Source organism: Camelus bactrianus, chromosome 9 (assembly GCF_048773025.1).
Source record: "Camelus bactrianus isolate YW-2024 breed Bactrian camel chromosome 9, ASM4877302v1, whole genome shotgun sequence".
NCBI lineage: Eukaryota > Metazoa > Chordata > Mammalia > Artiodactyla > Camelidae > Camelus > Camelus bactrianus.
In genome coordinates this window covers 4,749,261-4,769,626 of record NC_133547.1, presented here as the reverse complement: position 1 = coordinate 4,769,626, position 20,366 = coordinate 4,749,261, and the positions used below count along the sequence as shown (strand labels likewise).

The window sequence follows — 20,366 nt, the reverse complement described above, 5'->3', positions numbered from 1 at the left end:
AGGTGAAGTTTTTAAACGTATAAATATGTGGAAGGTTGTTATGAACAAAAAGCCACAACAGGGCTAATACGGGACCAGTGGGCTCCGGGGCGTGTATGTGTCACTTCCATTTCCCCAGGCCAGGTGAAGGGTTTGTTGAAAACTGGGATGTCTTCCTTTAACTGTTAGAAGTTTGTATTATTGCAGAGGGACTTAGGAAATAACAGCCTTAGACGGAGTCGGTTTGTTCACTTACGGTGTTTGTCAAATCCTTCCTCTGTACTTGGTTCTGTCCTAGAAGCTAAGGATATTGTGATGATCACACAGAAAAAGCCCACGGTGTCCCAGAAAGACCACTGAGGGAGTCGGATTATCTTTAAGTGTGAGCCCTACACTCAGGCTAATTTAGCGAGAGGACGTAAATACCTGTTTCAAGTGAAATGGACAGTCATTGGTTCAGGGGAATATGACCATTTATTATTGAAGGAGCATATTATCTTGGGGGTTGGGGACGGACTTTTTTTTAAAATAACAGTAGCTTTATTAAAATTTATTTTGTTTTCATTTTAATTTTGGAGGGGAGGTAATTAGGTTTACTTATTTATTCATTCTTAGGGGAGGTACTGGGGATTGAACACAGGACCTCGTGCATGCTAAGCATGTGCTCTACCACTGAGCTACACCCTCCCCTTGGGGAAGGACTCTTAATAATGGTACTTAAGCACCATGAACACGAATAAGTTATTATTTTTTAAATGGAGGCACTGGGGATTGAACCCAGGACGTGTTGCATGCTAAGCATGTGCGGCACCACTGAGCTATGCCTGTTTGTTACCTCCACAAGGAGGTTATAAGTTCCTTAATTTTCGTGGCTTTACTCAAACTTTAATGTTTAAAAAAATTGCAAACCAGTAAGATGAAAAATCAGTTCCTCAGTTGCACCAGCTGCATTTCAGGTGCTCAGCAGACACGTGTGACTGGTGGCTGTCGAGCTGGACAGCACAGACAAGGAGCAAAATGGTGACACAATGGAAAAACTCTCTAGCATCATTTCCATTGTTCCAAAAAGTTATGTTGGTGAGTGCTGGTTTCCATGGCTTTTTATTTCTCAGCACCAAAGCCCTTACCGTACATAGATTTGGAAACTGAAAGAATAAATGAATGGGCTAATCAAAAAGTATTCTGTCACTGAAGGGAATGACGGTTCTGAAGAACAAAACTGACACCCCAGACTGGGATCAGAGAGACATAACTGACTTTAAAGGGACAAAGCAGAAAAGGAAAATGATTCCTGGAATAAACAGAACAAAAGGTGAAGTAAGAGCCGTCGTCTTTAAGAGCGGTGTCGGGCGTAGGGAATGGGGGGAAGGTGAGGTCTTTTTGGAATGTCTTGGAGACGGAGCCTTAGATTTGTCCTCAGGCGTATCACCTGTGAAGAAGTGCCATTTACAGATCCCGGCTTGGTGGGGAGGATATAGCTCAGTGGTAGAGCGCATGCTCAGCATGCATGGGGTCCTGGGTTCAATCCCCAGTACCTCCATTAAAAAAAAAAAAAAAAAAAAGGATCTCGGCTTATCTGCTTATCTGGGACCTGCTGAACTGAGACAGGTGACTTCTATCCCCCTCATTCTTTCCCGCTGTCCTGAGAGTCGGGTCTTTGCTTACTCCTTTATGCAGAATTCTTTCCCATGATCCCATAAAAACAGAAGATACCAGTTACAAACACTGAGTCCTGCTCATAGGAAAAGAAATGGAAATGTGCCACGCTGTGGTCGACTCAGAAGTCAGTTGAAATCCTGGGTTTGGGTAGTTTACTCCAGAAATATTTTAAGAGCACCATCACTGTGCAAGTCACTGTTTTACCCCTCAGGAAACATCAGTGAACCAAACAGGCAAGGGAACAGCCTTCATGGTGGACCGTCCAATCTAGTGAAGGAGAGAGGCGGTAAATGGATTTTAAAATGTCAGGAAATGATAAATCCTACGAGGTGAAATAAAGTCTAGTAATAGATAGTAATTTATAGTAATCTGTAGGTCACAGTGAGGGAGACTTCCCCTTCCCCAGGGAAAGGCTTTTCTGGATATAATCTGAGCCAAGATTTAAGTACTGAGCGGAATCACCCGTCATATTTGTAGCCAGAGAACATTCCAGGACTGTTTCTGACAACTGTCTCTGACGAGCTTCCTGCCTCGGATTCTCCGAGAAACTTAATGCCAATTCCTGAATCTCACCCCACATCTCCTAAACCAGAACCTCGGGCTGGAGCCCAAGAGCTTGCATTTTCAAGAAGGGCCTGATGCACACCTCATTTTGAACGTATTTGTCCTAAATCCTGGATTACTGTCCCTGTCACCACTGTCACGTTATAATGGGATGGGTTCAGGGCAGAGAGTCTCCAGCAAAGAATGTCATGAGCGCTCCGGCGACCAGACCCTCTGCTCCCCTCCACTTCCTGGCCTGTGAACCTCCACTTCCGGCCGAGGCAGGGCCAGGCCAGCTCACTGCTGAACTGATCAGTCAGGGCCCCTGTATCTTCCCATCTTCTGGGTCTTCATCCTTCATTCTCTGCAATGATCACTTCTTCAGTGAAGCTTGCCCTCACTCGGCCAGGTGCCCCAATTTCTAGCCCTCCGCAGAACTGTGTCCTCTCCTTACCAGCACTTCATAGACATGGGCAGTTGTACGTTTCCTGGATTTAGATGTGTATTCCCCATCAGGATTGGACTGAAATTGAGTAGGTCATATTGTCACGTGGTTCAAAACTTAAACTATGTAAAAAAGGTGCATTTATGAGACTCACTTTTACCCTCTCGGTTTTCCCTTGATCTTCTGCCTCCTACAGGTAAGTTTGTTTATTGTGAATCCTTTCAGCGGTTTTTTGTTTTTTTGTTTTTTTTGGCAGTGCAAGCAAGTAGATGTTATTTTTTTGTCCCTTTTCTTTTCAAAAAGCAGCACATTATGTACATTCTCTTGCACTCCTGCTGTATTTAATTATTACTGAGGAGAACGGCACCTTGCATGGAACTGAGGAAGGGAAGACTATCCTGTAAGCCAAATTCAGTTACTCATTTAATAGTCCGTTGTGGGAGCCTCTGTTCAGTTTTTGTTCTGAGCACTGGGGATACAAAAATATTACAGAGTTTCTGTCTGAGGATCTCACAGTCCTTTTTGGAGGACAGTCAAGTCAGTATATTATGATGGTCTAGAAAGAGAAATGATCTTCAATCACCCCTTGTATAGAGATGTTTTCTCTATTCTCTGTTGCTGATTTCTGTACTTCTTGTCCTTAGCAACACAACATGGTTGCAGTTTTACATTTGATAATTGTATTACTGTAATTGAGATTGACCTGGAAAGGGGTCCCCTCCTGCTATCTGAAGAAGTGACATCTAAGATGACTCAGGAAAGGACAACCAGAGTAACTAATACTCTTTCACTACTTCCCGTGTGCCTGGCACTTCCAGGAAGGGAAAGCGTTTGCAAATTCCTGGTAGCATGAGACCACAAGGCATTGGGAACAGGCAGAATAATGTAGGAACTAAGTATAAGGCAAGGAGTAATGGACGATGATAATGGAGAATCTGGTATTTGCTTGTATACAGCCTTAGAAGCATTTTCTTGAGATCTTCCTTTAGTCTGTAATCCATAAATTAATTCAGGGTTTCATGGAGGGTATGGTAATAAAGATGGTTGTGGTATGGGAAAAAAAGGTGGTTAGAAAGCTGCGTACTTGTAAGGACCAGGGAGGTGGCAAATTCAGTAGTAATTCAGATAAATGGACTAAAGCAATGATGGAGAGTACAGGGAGTGATTCAGGAATTATTATTTTATAAAAGTTTTTATTTATTTACTTTTTTTCCCTTAAATGGAGGCGCTGAGGATTGAACCAAGGACCTTGTGCACTCCAAGCACGTGCTCTACCACTAAGCTATACCTCCCAGCCCCTGGGAATTATTTCTGAGACAGCATTACTAGGAATTGGTGGCCAGTGTGATGATGACATATAGGTTATGTTTTGGCTTCATCCTACATCAGCCTACAATCCAGGTAATTCTCACATCTCCATTCTTGATTTATTGTGTAATAGTGATTGCTGGATGAGAAACAGAATAAGGAAAAAGTCAGTCTGGAAGGATTCCCATTTTATTTTTAAATTTATGTTTATTTAAAAAAATTTTGGGGGGGGGAGGTAATTAGGTTTATTTATATATTTTTAGAGGAGGTACTGGGGATTGAACCCAGGACCTCATGCATATTAAGCACATGCTCTGCCACTTGAGCTATACCCTTTTCCCTACTTTATTTTTAATGGAGGTAATGGGGATTGAACCCAGGACCTCGGGCATGCTAAGCATGCACTCTACCACTGAGCTCTACTCTCCCACTCTCCCCTCAAGGATTCCTATTAGAGTTGCTAGTTTGAGGAGGCAGTATGTCTTGATGTTCTGTTAATAAACTCTTTTAGAATTTAGTGGGTACTTGGAGAAGATTCCAACTCCAAGCCCAAACCCCAAATATAATCAAAACTGTCAGTTGCACTTAATCCATTGAAAATTCTAAAGTGAATATGTTTATTAAATTTTGCCGTATGAGGATGATGTTATAAATACTGTTCTGGACATCAGTAATATTTCATCCTATCAATTAGTCATTTAAAAAAATACTGGTAATTCTATAATTGGCTTTTTAATGGCTATAGACTCACCTTGAAGGGATGAATTAATTTACTGAACTATTCACCTGCTGATTGTACATTCAGATTATTACTAGTTTAAAATTTTTTTTACCAAAACTTTTTTAAAAAGTTAAAAAAAAACTTTCTGTGGTTAATATAAAAAGAATTTTTAACAAAGATTCTTAGCATTGGAATTTCTAGATCAACGAGAATGAAAAATTTTATTGTATAGATAATTCCAAATTACCCTCTAAAAAGGATGTACAGATTATCTCCTTAACTACCCCTCCACCTGCATAACATAATGGCTAATATTTCTTAAGTGTGTTTATTTGGGAATGATGCCCCAAAATGTAATAGCATACCTCATCATTTAATGGCTCTCAAATGCCCTTCGTTTTTTTAGGAAATGTTTGTATATATTTGAAGCCTTACCCCTCTCCCTTCCCTAGGAGCGGTAACCACACCCCCAGGCCCCTGAGGGCAGCGATGTTCCGTCAGCCCGCCCCTTCAACAGGTCCCTGACCAACCTCATCCAGACCGGCCTTCCTCATTCCCATCCCCGCTCGACGTCATTCCCTACTTTCACCAGGGCTCGAAGTCGTGTTTCGCCCACGGTTTGACCGCCGCCTCTCTAACACTTCTCGGCTCCTACAAACGTCCGAAGGCTCCTTATAGCATTATTAGCTCTGGGTCTCAGTGCCGTACGGGACTGCACTTCCTGCAAGATGGCCGCTCCCATGCCGCTCCACCCGTGTGACTCATGGGCGCCGCCATCTCTCCGTCTTGTACGAAAGGATCCAGCCTCGCCGCCGCAGCCTTAGATAGGCTTCAGATTTTGAAGAGTTATTCAGTACAGTGCTTCCGACCGACAACGGGGAGGGAAAGGCAGGGAAGTGTCCCAAAGTGGCTTCAATTCTCTGAGCTCTGAGCCGCAGCCTCCATGGTGACCACTTCCGGCCCATCGCCGGGGTGGGCGTGGCCACGTTGCGTCATAGAGCTGGGCTAGAGGCCAGAACTCCAACACCCCCAAAACCCGCTGAGGTCCGACCAGGTCAGAAGCGTCCCTAGCGACAGCCAGAGAGGGGACTAGGGCGCGAGAGTACGACTGGGGATCATTCTGGAAGAGAGTTCAGTCTTTGGTAGCTGCCAGGAGCCTTGAGAACCTCAGCATCAGGTGGGTCCGCGTCTTCACGTGGGTCCGTGGGTCCGGACTGAGGGGCCTGTGAGTCCAGTTAAAGGCCTTCTGGGGCTTTCTTTAGGTCCAGTCGCTGGGTACTCTTGGCTATAGTAATGGGCCCTTGGCAGTCGGTGTTTTTAAGTGTCTGAAGAGATAAATAACCGAAGGTCATGTTGGTGAGGGTTTGTGTTGGGGAGGGTGTGTATCCGCGTGGGTGTTTTGAAACCCAGCCCCCCTAAAACCAAGTTCCCCTGCCGAGTTCATGATTAACCTCTATATTCAAAACTTACTCTTTTTCATATCCTTCTTCTGTTGGCCGCAGAATTGAGGAGCATCAAAGAAAAGGGGATATTGAAACTGACCGGGTCCCGGGTAAGGAAGCCCGGCTGTGTCCCCTGTTTCTGGTTTGTAGAAAAAGGCTTTGGTCTCCTAGGTCTTCCCTGTATTCCAAAGAGCAGACTAGTTAGGGAAGTGAGGGAGTGCAGAAACACAGGGAAAGCTGTTAGGAAACAATAGTTCACGGAATCCTAGTTCGCGGGATTACACAACTGATGCATATCTTTGAGTTGTTATAAGATGCCAGTTGTGGGCAGGATGCTTACTACTTGCTGACCACAGCAGGTAGACCTCAGACTGGCTGCAGCCAGAAGGTTGATGATTAAGACTTCTGAAACACCTCCCTGTTACTTCACCACCAACCAGTTGGAAGAAAGCCATGGCCCTTGCTGCCCTCACCACAAATGTTGCCTTAAAAGACCCTTCCCTGCATTCATGTCGCATTCATGTCCTCCTCCCCATGAACAGTCCTTAGTTTTACAGCTACAGTTTTATAGCCTTTAATAGTCCTATAAATAGTTTTATATCCTTTCTTTTGTCCAGATCTCTAGTCCTGGTGCTGAGAGTAACGTGATGCTAGTTGGAGACCGAGGGAGAATGAATGTACCCAGAGGTCAAAGAAGAGTTGCTGTAGGGGTCTGTGGCTTTGGGGGTTTAGAAAAGCTACTGGAAAATAAGAAGTTTGTGGCTAGAAGGAAATCCATGGTAACTCCACTGAATTAACGACCTTATAATGTGAGTCTTTCTGACTCCTTGTCTCTCTTTGATTTGCTGCTTTGGAATGAGTGTTGGGACATACTCCTTTTCCATTTCTCTGTGGAATAAGAGTGCTTGTGTGTGTGTGTGTGTGCGTGCGTGTGTGTGTGTGCGCATGCATGCATTGAGTGTTCTGAGAGCTGTTTCAGAAGTCCAACAAATGGACTATGTCTATATGTTACCTTCTGATGTGAATTTATGGGTAGTAAACTTTTTAGGAAATCCTACATGGAACTAAACTTTAGAGATTGTTTGATTAAGAAAGCACAGTAGTTAAGGTCATGAGCTTTGGAGAGAAAAAGACCTGGGTTTTAATTCCAGCACTGCCTCTTAGAACGTATGCAATTCTGGACAAAGGACTATCTCTAGGTTTTAAGCCTTGACTCTCTTCATGTATACATGGATCTAGTGATTTGATACTTCTAGACTGGCGGTGAGGGTGAAATTTTTAAAAAGCTTATGATTTGCCTAGCACGTTAATCTTTAATGTTTGCATTGCCTTTGAAGTCTAGATGTTTTGGTTTCCTAAACAAAAGAAAACTTTTAAGCATTGGGATTTTATGTTAGAGGGCAAGTGGACACCTATATTAGTTTTCTGTTGGTTCTGTAAGTTTACATAAGAATTAGTGGCTTAAACAGCACAAGTCTATTACCTTACAGTTCTATAGGTTAGAATTTCAACAAGAATCTTATGGGCTAAAATCAAGATCTCAGTAGGAGTGTGTCTTTCCTGGAGGCTCTAGGGGGAGAATCTGTTTGTCTTTTCCACCTTCTAAAGGCTGCCCACGCTACTTGGCTCCTGGTTCCCTTTCCCCTCATTTCCAAAGCCAACAATGGTCTGTGGAGTTCTTGTCAAATCATCTCTCTCTGGTCTCTTCTGCTTTCTTCCACGTATAAGGACCCTTGTGATTGTGTTGGGCCCACCGAAACAATCCAGGAAATCTGTTTTTAGGTCATCTTATTAGCAACCTCAGTTCCCCTTTGCTATGTGATATAACATAGTCACAGGTTCCGCAGATTAGAATGTGGATATCTTCGTGGGAACTATGGTTCCGCACCTATAGCAACACTGACAAGGTGTGAGGCCCAAGGGAATGTACCACTAACAGTAACTTTGCTTTTAAGTCCTTAGAATCAAGTGAAGTAAGGAGAAGGAAGTTCCAGGACCAGGAGAGCATCACTTGTGGGGATATCATTAACTTGAGATGTGAGATCTACGACCAGAATTTGAATGACAGTCTAGAAGTGTATAGAAACCAAGAGATCCCCATTCCTGGCCATCTTCTAAGAGCAGAAGAAAATGACCAAGGTCCAGGTGAGTTTTAATGTTTCTTTATTCCCCCCACTTTTTTTCTTCTTCTTGTATTTGTAGAGGCTTATAAAAATGGATTTGATTCACTGGTAAAATTACATATTGATAAGAGCCTGAATCTGAAGAAAAAGAAACACTAACTTTAATGTCAATGTCAAGGCAAACCTGGAATGGTGGAACTGTAGGTCAGAGAATCTGCTCAGAACTTTTCTTGACTCCTTTTTTTCCATTTCTAGAGTTGGAATTGGGTCTGTTTGATATTTTCCATGTTACTCCATATGTTCATTCTTTCCTCTACCTTCTTAAATATATGAATGTATAATATGTGTTTCAACATCCTTGTCTACTAATTCTACTATATATGTCATTTTTGGTTTTGTTTCCATTGATGATCCTTTGTCTTTGTATGAGTCTATTTTCTCTTTGCATATCTGGTAATTTGGATGGGCTGCCTGGCACTGTAAATTTTTTATTGTTGAGTGATGGATTTTTATTCCTTTAAATATTTTTGAGTTTTATTCTGGGATACAACATAACTTACTATACTTATGCTTTTCAGTGGGAGGGAGGCTGTGGGTACTATTGACATCTTGAGCTTCACAGTTAGTCCTGTTATGGGACTGTCATTTGCTTTACAAGATATATAGCACCCTCGGTCCCCGACCATTAAATACCATAGGGCCCTAGTCAGTTTGATAATGTGAAACATCCTCAGAAACTTTCATACCCCCTTTGATCTGTTACCTAAAATTGGAACAAGACAAAGATGTCCACCAACACCACATTATTTAGAAATACTAGTCAAGAAAAGAGGTAAAAGAGAAATAAATTTGGAAAAGAGGATTTAAAACTTTCCTTACTTACAGATAATTTGGCTGCATAAATGGAAAAAGCTGAGAATCACCACAAGCTTATTAGAAACAATAGGAGAAATCCATATATCATATTAAGATATACTAATAAGTGTAACATCCTTGGTTGGAAGTTATTTCACTCAGCACTTTGAAAGTACTATTCCATTCTTTTTTTGGGGAGAGGTAGTTAGGTTTCTTTATGTATTTGTTTTTAACATTTTTTATTGATTTATAATCATTTTACAATGTTGTGTCAAATTCCAGTGTTCAGCACAATTTTTCAGTTATACATGAGCATATATATATTCATTGTCACATTTTTTTCTCTGTGAGCTACCATAACATTTTGTGTATATTTCCCTGTGCTATACAGTATAATCTTGTTTATCTATTCTACAGTTTTGAAATCCCAGTCTATCCCTTCCCACCCCCTGCCCCCTTGGCAACCAGAAGTTTGTATTCTATGTCTATGAGTCTATTTCTGTTTTGTATTTATGCTTTGTTTGTTTGTTGTTTTTTTTTAGATTCCACATATGAGCAATCTCATATGGTATTTTTCTTTCTCTTTCTGGCTTACTTCACTTAGAATGACATTCTCCAGGAGCATCCATGTTGCTGCAAATGGCGTTATGTTGTCGGTTCTTATGGCTGAATAGTATTCCATTGTATAAATATACCACTACTTCTTTATCCAGTCATCTGTTGATGGACATTTAGGCTGTTTTCATGTCTTGGCTATTGTAAATAGTGCTGCTATGAACATGGGGTGCAGGTGTCATTTTGAAGTAAGGTTGCTTCTGGATATATGCCCAGGAGCGGGATTCCTGGATCATACGGCCCACACAAAAACTACTAGAGCTGATCGAAGAATTCAGCAAGGTAGCAGGTTACAAGATTAATGTCCAAAAATCAGTTGCATTTCTTTACACTAACAATGAATCAACAGAAAAAGAAAGTAAAGAAACAATCCCCTTTAAAATAGCACCCAAAGTAATAAAATACCTAGAAATAAATCTAACCAAGGAGGTGAAAGAATTATACACAGAAAACTATAAACCATTGATGAAGGAAATTAAAGATGACTTTAAAAAATGGGAAGGTATCCCATGCTCTTGGATTGGAAGAGTCAATATTGATAAAATGATCACACTGCCCAAGGCAATCTACAGATTTAATGCAATCCCTTCTTCATGTATTTTTAATTGATTTTTTATTTTATTTTATTTTATTTTTTAGTGGAGGTACTGGGGATTGAACCCAGGACCTTGTGCATGCTAAGCACGTACTCTGCCACTGAGCTATACCCTCCCCCTACTATTCCATTCTTTTTCTGACTCTGTCATTGCTTAGTGGCGTTAAATCGTATTTGTTATTCTTTTGTTAGGTATATGTGTTCTCCTGGAGAGTTTGGAATTTTCCCTTTGAGTTTGATGATTTGCAGTTTTACTTCTGTGTGTCTAGGAATGGATCTGTTTTCCCTGATCTTACTTGGAATTGTTGGGTTCCCTCACCCCAAGGTTTGGGGTCATTTACCAGTTCTAAAATATTCTCCACCCTTACATCTTTGGTTATTACCTTCCGTCAAATTTCCTGTTCTTCCCTCACGCTCAGAATCGGTGTAAATTCAACATTCTCACTCGTCCCTTCATCTCTCTCAGCCTCGCTGTTGTGTTTTCCATTGTTGTCTTTCATACTTCAGATCTGCTGTCTAGTTCCCTCTTGGTTATATCTAATTTGTAGTCAGGAGATAGGTTGAATTTCTCATTTAAGTGATTGTATTTCTTGTTTCGAGAATTCGTCTGTTTCAAGTTAGCTCATTCATCTTTAATAGTCTCTATTTTGCCTTTCTACATATTAAACAGTGTTTATACCCAGGGTCTTACATTTCCAGCATCTTCAGGTTTTTCATGTTTAATTCTAGAACTTACTGTTTCTATTTAACTCACGCAAAGTGAAGGCTCCTTGAAGGCAAGAACACGAGTGTTCATTTTGATGCCATCCACATGTAGTTCAGGGCATGCACGTACACACACAGACGGCAGATCTTGTCAAGGTTAACAAGAGGCTCTAATGACCACATTCCAGAAAACCTTCTGAATTAGTGAGTGAATGGATGGCTGAAATAAAGCAGCAGGATGTCTGTAGAAGAATTCCCATTCTTCCCCAGTATATGATGTAAACTGCATATATAGATACAGTCTATAGCGTAGAAATGATTAGAATAAATTTCTGTACATCTCTTCCAAATCATTAAATAATCACAGATCATGGGAGGGAGAGTATAATTCAGTGGTAGTGTGCGTGCTTAGCGTGCACAAGGTCCTGGGTTCAATCCCCAGTACCCCCATTAAAATAAATAGATAAACAAACCCAATTACCTACCCCCTAAAAAACAAACCAGAAAAAAACTACTGAAAAAAGAATTATTAAAGAAAATAAGAATCACTTACATTAAAGAAGAATTTGTTACTACAGGGATCATTATTATTTGAAGATGTGGCCGTGGACTTCACGTGGGAGGAGTGGCAGCTCCTGGCCCCTGACCAGAAGGCCCTGTACCGGGACGTGATGCTAGAGAACTACAGCCACCTGGTGTCCGTGGGTGAGGACCGCCCCCCTGTGCCGCGTCAGCAGTCTTCCTCAGTTGTGGAATGCTTTGGAGGGTATCTGAAGTGTTGAATAATGTAACAGAAAGTCGGACCTTTTTGGTGAAGGGCCAGATAGTAAACATTGCAGGCCATGTGAGCTACCTTCTGTCTCTGTAACGCTTTTTTTTTTTTTTTTTGATATTTCTCTATATCTTTATTCATTCTTCATAATTTTAATTTTAATGTTTGGTGTTTAACTGCACTGCTTTAATATAACTTGTACAATTTTAAGCTGAATTATCTAGGTTTTTCTCTGCAAATATAATGGTCTAATAATAATGAATATTTGTGTCTACATTTATTGTGTTGAACTTTCTCTTTAGGTTAAAGAGATGTGGTAGCTTCTGAGTCTAAAAGTTAAGTGTGGCTTTGAAAGAGGAAGTGAATTTGTTACTAATACATCTAGGGAATTGTACTGATTGGATATTAGAAGATTTGATGTTAACTCTAAATCATAATAGTGTTATCTTGTAATAATAGTATTAATTTTTTTGTTTATTTAAAAAATCTTATAACTTTTTAAATGAAGTATAGTTAATTTACAGTGTATTAGTTTCAGACGTATAGCAAAGTGATGCAGTTACACACACACAGATATATATATTCTTTTCCAGATCCTTTTCCATTATAGGCTATTACAAGATACTGAGTATAGTTCCCTGTGCTATACAGTAGGTCCCTGTTGTTTATCTGTTTTATACATGGTAGTGTGTATCTGTTAACCCCAAACTCCTAACGTATCCCTCCCCTCCTTTTTTTAAATAACACTTTTAAAATGTAAAAATGTAATGTCTTAGTTACAGCCACAGACCATAGTTTGCTGACTCCTACAGAAAACTTGGATTTTATAAGTGGTAGTCTCAGTTTCCTCTTGGGCCTCAGACAGAGGGGTATGCTTCCCCTACTCCTAGGGGAAAGATCTTCTCCAAGGTGCTGTTGCACAATCTGTAAAAGGTATCATTTCACAATGTTTAGATAGCATGTCCAAAGGTGTTTTCATAAATATCCTGTTATTTTTCATGAACAGGGTTGCAAAGTTCCAAACCAGCTGAAATCTTCAAATTGAAGCAAGGAGACCAGCCATGGTTAGAAGAGGAAAACACCCCTGGTCAGAACTCACCAGGTGAGTGAATGAGAAACATTCAGGTAGAAAAGAGTGGAAGTAAATTCATAGATTTGTGAAGGCCTCACGCATTTTAAATAGCGTTGAGGTGGCTCATCTTCTTGCTTCTAAACTTTTGACAATATCTAAACAGAGCCTCTGAGTATCACCCTCCTGTGTTACCATGCGTTGCTTACACATTTAGAGGAAAGTACTTCTGTGTTCGCACCTCTGGATGTTATACTGATTAAATCATCTCAGATCTTGATTTGATTTGCTTAGATTTTTTTCTTTCTGAGGATTCTCAAGTTTTTCCCTTCCTCACTGACTGCCGTGGTACCACTGCTTGTTCCTTCCTCTTCCCTTGCTTTGGAAATTTCAGTCTTCCATGCCCCTCTGCAAAGAGAGAACTTCAGGTTCACCATTGCCTTCTGAGTAGTGAACCTCAGGTAGTATTGATTTCCCTTCCTAACGTTCAACCCATCCTTGGATGCTGTGTTCCCATGGCAACTCTGTCTTTTAATGTGCATCTGTCTATCTCCTCATTCTGGATGGGCAAATAGGAGATAAAGCAAATGTAACAAAATGTTAACTCTAGAATCAAAGAGGTGGGTATATGACTGTTCACTGTATAAGTCCTTCAATTTGCATGTTTGAAAATTTTTATAATGGTAAGTGAAGAACTGTAAGTATTGTAATTTTCATAATAAATTATACCTCCCAAATACACTGAAATCAAGGAGTTCACTCCAATAAAAAAACAAAACCAAAAACTTCACTGTCGTAGGTTCTGCCTGAAGTCAAACCATAACCTCACGCCTGCTTTGCTGACTCCACATTGATTTGCTGGAGCACGTATTTCTCTTGATTCCTCTTAGTTGTTGCTCTCGGTTTAATTTCCCTGGTCTAAAACGTTCTGGTTATAACCCTGCTACCAACTATGTAATGTTTAAATCCCTCTGCGATCAAGGCTCACATAGAATTTTCTCTCCATTCCCTAAATTCCAAGTCAGCTTCATTTAAACCAGTCTCTGCAGTGCTTTACATACATATGATTGTTTCATTGATTCATTCCCTCAACAAGTATTTTTAGTGCCTCATATGTGCTGCTGTATAGTGTGCTTTATCTCAGGTGGTTACAGCAGAGAATGGAAGAGTTGACGTTCTTATTCTGATAGAGCTTGCGTTCTAACTGGGGGAGGTACACAATAAATATGGTAACTTTTCTGATGGTAATTAGAACCATGAAGAACAACACGGGGGAAATGAGTGTCAAGCAGTGGGAAGGCTGATGTGTCATACACAAGGGACAGGGAATGCCTCTCTGCTCTGCTAAGGTGGTGAGTGGGGTGAGGCATGAGCCCCGGGTGGGTCTGGGGAAAGCGTCCCAACAGTGGCCGCCCTGAGGCCTGTGTACGCGGCACGTTTGAGGACTGTGGGTCCAGCAGAGTGACCCGGAGCAGAAGTGATAGGACCTGAGGTGAGAAAGGGGCCCACTCCAGGCAGGGCATTGCAGGCCATTTTAAGGGCTTAGGATTTTTCTTCCCACAGTGATGGAGTTATTGAATGGTTTGGGGCAGAAGAGTGACATGGTGTGGCTTATGTTTTTAAAAGATTGTTTAACCTTAGACTGAAGGATAAATGTAAGTGGACATTTGTTTTTGTCATTTCTGTGTTTAATGGAGGTACCGGGGATTGAACCCAGGACCCTGTGCATGCTGAGCATGGGTTCTACCACTGGGCTATGTCCTCCTGCTAAGAAGGGCCCTTTAGGAAGATTTAACGTGGTGGCAGCATGCTGAGTTAATAAGAGACTAGATTGAGAAGCAGGATGGCCACCAAAAGACATTTTGCCTTCTGACCTGCCTCTATCAGAATTTGCTTCAAGTTCATACCTCTAGCTGCTCATTTCCCTGGTCGTGAGCCACTGTCTGTTCCCTCTGGAAGGACCTTCCTTGTTCTCTGTGCATTTCCACTCATAAAGCCCCAAAAGTTGGAATGCATAAAGACTTGAGTGTGGGCCATCATTTTTCTGTTTTTTATTTTAATTCTTTGTAAGAGACCTTATCTAGTCTTTTCTGTTTAGGTAGTATTTCGATACAGACACACCTCATTTTCTGTGCTTTGCTCTATTGTACTTTGCAGAGAGTGTGTGTTTTTTTGTTTTTGTTTTTGTTTTTTGTTTTTTGTTTTTTTACAAATTGAAGGTTTGTGGCAACCCTGTGTCAAGCAAGTCTATCAGTACCATTTGCTGATTTCGTGTCTCTGTGTTGTCACATTTGGTAGTTCTTGCAATATTTCTAACTTTTCCTGATATTATTATATTTGTTATGTTGATTTGTAATGCGTGATCTTTGATGTTACTTCAGCACCTCGCTGAAGGCTCAGATGATGGTTAGCATTTTTTAGTGAGAAAGTATTTTTAATTAAGGCACGTACACTGTTTTAGACATAATGCTATTGCACACTTAATAGGCCGTGGTATAGTGTAAATATAAATCTTATGTGCACACAGGAAACAAAAAAATTTGCATGACTAGCCATATTGTGATGTTTGGTTTATTGTGGTGGTCTGGACCCGAACCTGGGATATCTTTGAGTTAAGCCTGTGCAGGTAACCCCCAAGTTTGTCCCCTAGCCAAAATTGTCTCTAGATTCCTGTCTCCAATTGAGTTCTTCATGTCTGCAGTTAGATATCCAATAGCTGTCTCAAAATGTTTATGTCAAAATACACACTCAAATTTTCCACATTCAAAATTTGTCATGTGAAAAGATGCTCAATATCGCTAATTGTCAGAGAAATGCAAATAAAACTACAGTGAGGTGCCACCTCACACCTGTCAGAATGGCCATCATTAAAAACTCCACAAACAGTAAATGCTGGAGAGGGTGTGGAGAAAAGGGAACTCTCCTATACTGTTGGTAGGAATGTTAACTGGTGCAGCCACTATGAGGGACAGTACAGAGGTTCCTTAAAAAGCTAAAAATAGAGTTACCTTATGATCCAGCCATCGCACTCCTAGACATATATCCAGAGAAAACTTTAACTTGAAAAATACACTCACCCCAGTGTTCATAGCAGCACTGTTTTACACTAGCCAAGACCTGGAAGCAACCTAAGTGTCCATTGACAGATGAATGGGTAAAGAAGCTGTCCATTATGTATTTATTATATATATATATAATGGAATACTACTCAGCCATAAGAAAGAATGAAATAATGCCATTTGCAGCAACATGGATGGATTTGGAGATCCTCATATAAAGTGAAGTAAGCCAGAAGGAGAAAAGAAAAATACTGTATGATATCACTTATATGTGGAATCTAAGAAAATGACATAAATGGACTTATTTTCAAAACAGAAACAGAATCAAGACGTAGCAAAAGAACTTGTGATTACTGGGGAGAAGGGGTGGGGGAAGGGTAAATTGGAAGTTTGGGATTTGCAGATACTAGCTACTATGTATAAAATAGGTAAACAAGAAGGTCCTACTGCATAGCATGGGAAACTATACTCAATACCTTGTAATAGTCCATCATGAAAAATAATATGAAAAGGAATATAGGTATGCGTAACTGAATCACTGTGCTGTACATCAGAAATTAACACAACATGGTGAAGTGCCTGTACTTCAATTAAAAAAGAGATGATACAAATGAACTTATTTACAAAGCCGAAATAGACTCACAGACATAGAAAACAAACTATGGTTACCAAGGGGGAAAGGGGGAGAGGGATAAATTATGAGTTTGGGATTAACATACACATTACTATATATAAAATAAATAAACAACAAGGACCTACTGTACAGTGCAGGGAACTATATTCAGTATTTAGTAATGGACGTATAACGGAAAAAAATCTGAGAAAGAGGGTGTATTTTATATATATATATATATAGTCATCACTTTGCTGAACACCTGAAACTAACGCAACATTTTAAGTCAACTATACTTCAATAAAAAACCAACCACCCCCCACCCCCAGTCTGTCTCCCTAATGTTCCTCAACAACATAGCTGGTACTACTAGTCATTTAAGCCAAAGACCAGGAAGAACCCTCGATTCCTCCCTCTTACGTGTAGCCCACATTGAATTCAGCATTGACTGTTGTCATTTCCTCCTCCTAGATGTGCCTTGAGTCCAACCACTTCTCCACATCTGCACTGTTGTTGCTCCAGACCAAGCCACCGTCATCTCTTGCCTGGATCACTTCATTAACTGCCTGTTTCCTCCCTTCTCCACTCCTTCCTGTCCCATCACTATCCACGTGACAGGCAGGAATCTTTTGGAAACGTAAATCAGAACTGACACTCGACCTTCCCAGAACTTCCAGTGGCTTGCCACCAGTCTTAGCATCAAATTCAGATTCTCCCTACCAGATCTACCTGATAGGACTTCAGTCTACCTTTTGAATGTCAACTCTTCCTTCTCTATATATAGTTATTCCACTATTCTATTTCTTTTTTTAAAAAAATTTATTGAAGTAGATTAGAGCCAGTTACAATCTGTCAGTTCCTGATGTACAGCATAATGTCCCAGTCATGCATATATATATACATAAATTTGTTTTCATATTTCCACTATTCTGTTTCTTGATCTAGCCACGAATCTTTTCTGTCTCAGGGCCCTTGCACTGCTGTTCTATCTGAATGAAAACTTATAATTCTTTATATGAGGTTGCTAAATCTTTATTCTTGGTGTCTTGGCTGACCTTTTCTTTCTCACAGGTGATTACCTGTTTAAAATTGAACAGCTCCCATTGTTCCTCACATCTGTGAACCACTTTTCAGGCTGCAGTGTCTTATTCCTCTGCTTCCATTTTGTTCTCTTTTGCCCAGTGAGATGCAGAAAATGTGTTTTTCTTTTATTTGTATTCAAATGCTATTACAGTGCATGATATATAATAGACATTTGATAAATATTGGTGGAATGAATGGATATATTCCATCATGCTAGATCAAATGTCTCCCTGACTTACTTTATCTTGTGATAATGAGACACATTTCTACTTCATCCTCTTTGTCTGTTTTGCAAGGATCTCTTTGGAGAGTGGCAAAAATTTTCCTAATTGGAAACTATCTACCTTTGTGTATCAGCTTTTTTTTTTTTTGGATGTTAATTGCTTTATTTATTTCATTGTGTTTACCTTCACATTCAAGAAGTAAATTTACACTGAATGATTTCTTTCATATGGTAGTAGAATTGTCACAAAGAGCCAGCCCAAACCATGGCATTTAGAAGGAGTTTATTACATAACCTGATTGTGAGAGAATTAATTTTCTTTCTAGAAGTTGGAGAAGTTGGTGATCATATGCAGTGGTACTTGGAAATCCAAAACAAGCTTAAAAATGTGGAAAGAGGCCATGAACATAGTTCATCGGGAAATATTTTTCATCTGCACAGAAATCTTGTTACATTAAGGCAAAGCCATGATAACATACTGAACTCTAGTTTAGATTTAATTAACCAGAATAAAAACTGTGTTGTGAAGAAATCTGGTAAGATTAATAGACATGAGAAATCATTTCTTCATACTAAGCATGAAAAAAGTAACACTGGGATTAAACGCAGTAAGTATGGAAACAGGACCAGAACAAATCCAGAACTCATGATCCATCAAACAGAAAAAGGAAAGAAACATCATGAATGTGTTGAATGTGGGAAATCCTTCATCAAAAAGTCTCAACTCACCGTACATCAGAGAACTCATACGGGAGAAAAGCCGTATAAATGCCTTAAGTGTGGTAAAGCCTTCTGTCGGAAAGCAGAGCTCAACATACATGTGCAAGTTGAAAGAGGAATTAAACCCCACGGATGCAGTGAGTGTGGGAAAGCTTTCTTCAGGAAGTCTCAGCTCCTCGTTCATCAGAAAACCCACACAGGAGAGAAACCCTATGCATGCAGCGAGTGTGGGAAAGGCTTCATCCAGAAGGGAAATTTCCTCATACATCAGCGGACTCACACTGGAGAGAAGCCCTACAGGTGCAGTGACTGTGGGAAGGCCTTCAGTCATAAGCCATGTCTCGTCGCACACCAGGTGTTTCACACCGGAAATCCTCCCTATGTGTGTGGTGAATGTGGAAAAGCCTACTTTCAGAAGTCAAGTCTCATTAGACATCAGAGAGGCCACACAGAAGAGAAACTCTATAAATGTGGTGACTGTGGGAAAGGTTACTCCACGAAGGCAATCCTCAGTAGACATCAGAGAATCCATACGGGAGAGAAACCGCATGGATGCAGCAACTGTGGGAAAGCCTTCTTCCACAAGTCCTCCCTCACGAAACATAAGAAAACTCATGTGAAAGAGAAAGGCGTAGACTCAGTCAAGGTGGAAGGTGATCCCTTTGGGAATCAGAGCCCACGTACCACAGAATCCACACAGGAGAAAAAGTCTGTTAAAACAGTGACAGTGGACGTGCCTTCCACGGCAGTCCCGACGTCAGTAAACATCAGTGGGTTCCTAGCCCAAGGGAACGTGGTCCTGGTGGGACAGCCTGTGGACAGATGTGCACCCTCAGGAGATAACAGAGGATTTGCCCAGGAGAGAAACCTAATGAACGCAGTAAATGTTGTAGTGCCTTCGGTTACCAGTTACATCTTATTTTATGTCCCAGGAAACATGTAGGGAAGATTTGATACATTCAATGTGGAAAAGCCTTTTGATCAAAGTTTCAGCTCTTTATGTGGTTGAAAACTTTCACAGAGAGGATGCCAATGAATGTAATGGTAATGGAAAGATAGACTTCATTAAGTATCAGTGGCTCTTAGTAGGTTGAATTGTAGTAAGCTTGGCTTAAAAGTCATCAATAAATTCACATCAGAAAGAGGTTTTAGGAAGGTTGTTGTGTTGGGTCCTTAAGACCAGCCTCACTTCTGATTATTCTCTAAAAGCACTCATTAAACTCATAAAAGCTGCTCTACCTATGGTTACAGTTGATCATAGTGAAAAGCTACAAATAAAAAGTAGCAAATGCAAAAGGAGCATAAGGCAGAATTTAGGAGACACCAGGTCCATACTTTCCGTTGTCCTCTCAGTGGAGTTGTATGGACCGTGCTTAGTTCTTCCAGCAATAACATGACAACACTCAGGGGTTATTGGCAACCAGGGAAACTCACCTCAGCTTTAGCGGCCAGGGTTTTTACTGGGGGTGAGTTATGTCGGCATGGAGAGACCACGTGACTGATCTTAACCTCTCAAATGTCAGCCCCCTAAAGGTCAGAATGACACAGCGTGGTCCAGAGCCCCAGGCAGACAGGAAGGGGTGTTCGACCAAAATCGTATTGCTAGCATACACATACAACTTGGCCCAAACCCCAGGTATACCCAGACAGTCTGGTCAGGCAGGATGAGAACCTTTAAGGGCTCAGAGGGTCCTTTCCAGGTGCCAGTGAAGTTTCCTTCCTTTCTGTGGAATGTGCAGGGTCCAAACACCCCAAACCTGCCAGGTCAGCCCTTCGCTGCGTGGCAGTGCATAGGACAAGGGTTTCCGTAACGTTGTTCCCCATCACGTGTCAGAAA

At 40.8% G+C, this 20,366-nt stretch overlaps 1 protein-coding gene across 2 annotated transcripts; it reads left to right on the top strand.

Annotated features, from left to right (window-relative positions):
* The first annotated feature begins 135 nt into the window (after window positions 1–135).
* Window positions 136–19,673, top strand: LOC105080428 (zinc finger protein 350). 2 transcript variants are annotated; one of them, XM_074371019.1, is made up of 7 exons: window positions 136–4,027; window positions 5,108–5,832; window positions 6,715–6,906; window positions 8,053–8,242; window positions 11,569–11,695; window positions 12,769–12,864; window positions 18,136–19,673. In XM_074371019.1, exons 4-7 carry the CDS (start codon window positions 8,228–8,230, stop codon window positions 19,470–19,472), a joined length of 1,575 nt encoding a protein of 524 aa, XP_074227120.1. In that variant the 5' UTR covers window positions 136–4,027; window positions 5,108–5,832; window positions 6,715–6,906; window positions 8,053–8,227; the 3' UTR covers window positions 19,473–19,673. The 2 variants fall into 2 exon arrangements, with proteins under 2 accessions (XP_074227120.1, XP_074227121.1); XM_074371020.1 differs by lacking the exon at window positions 18,136–19,673 and adding an exon at window positions 16,975–18,103.
* Window positions 19,674–20,366: the final 693 nt, after the last annotated feature.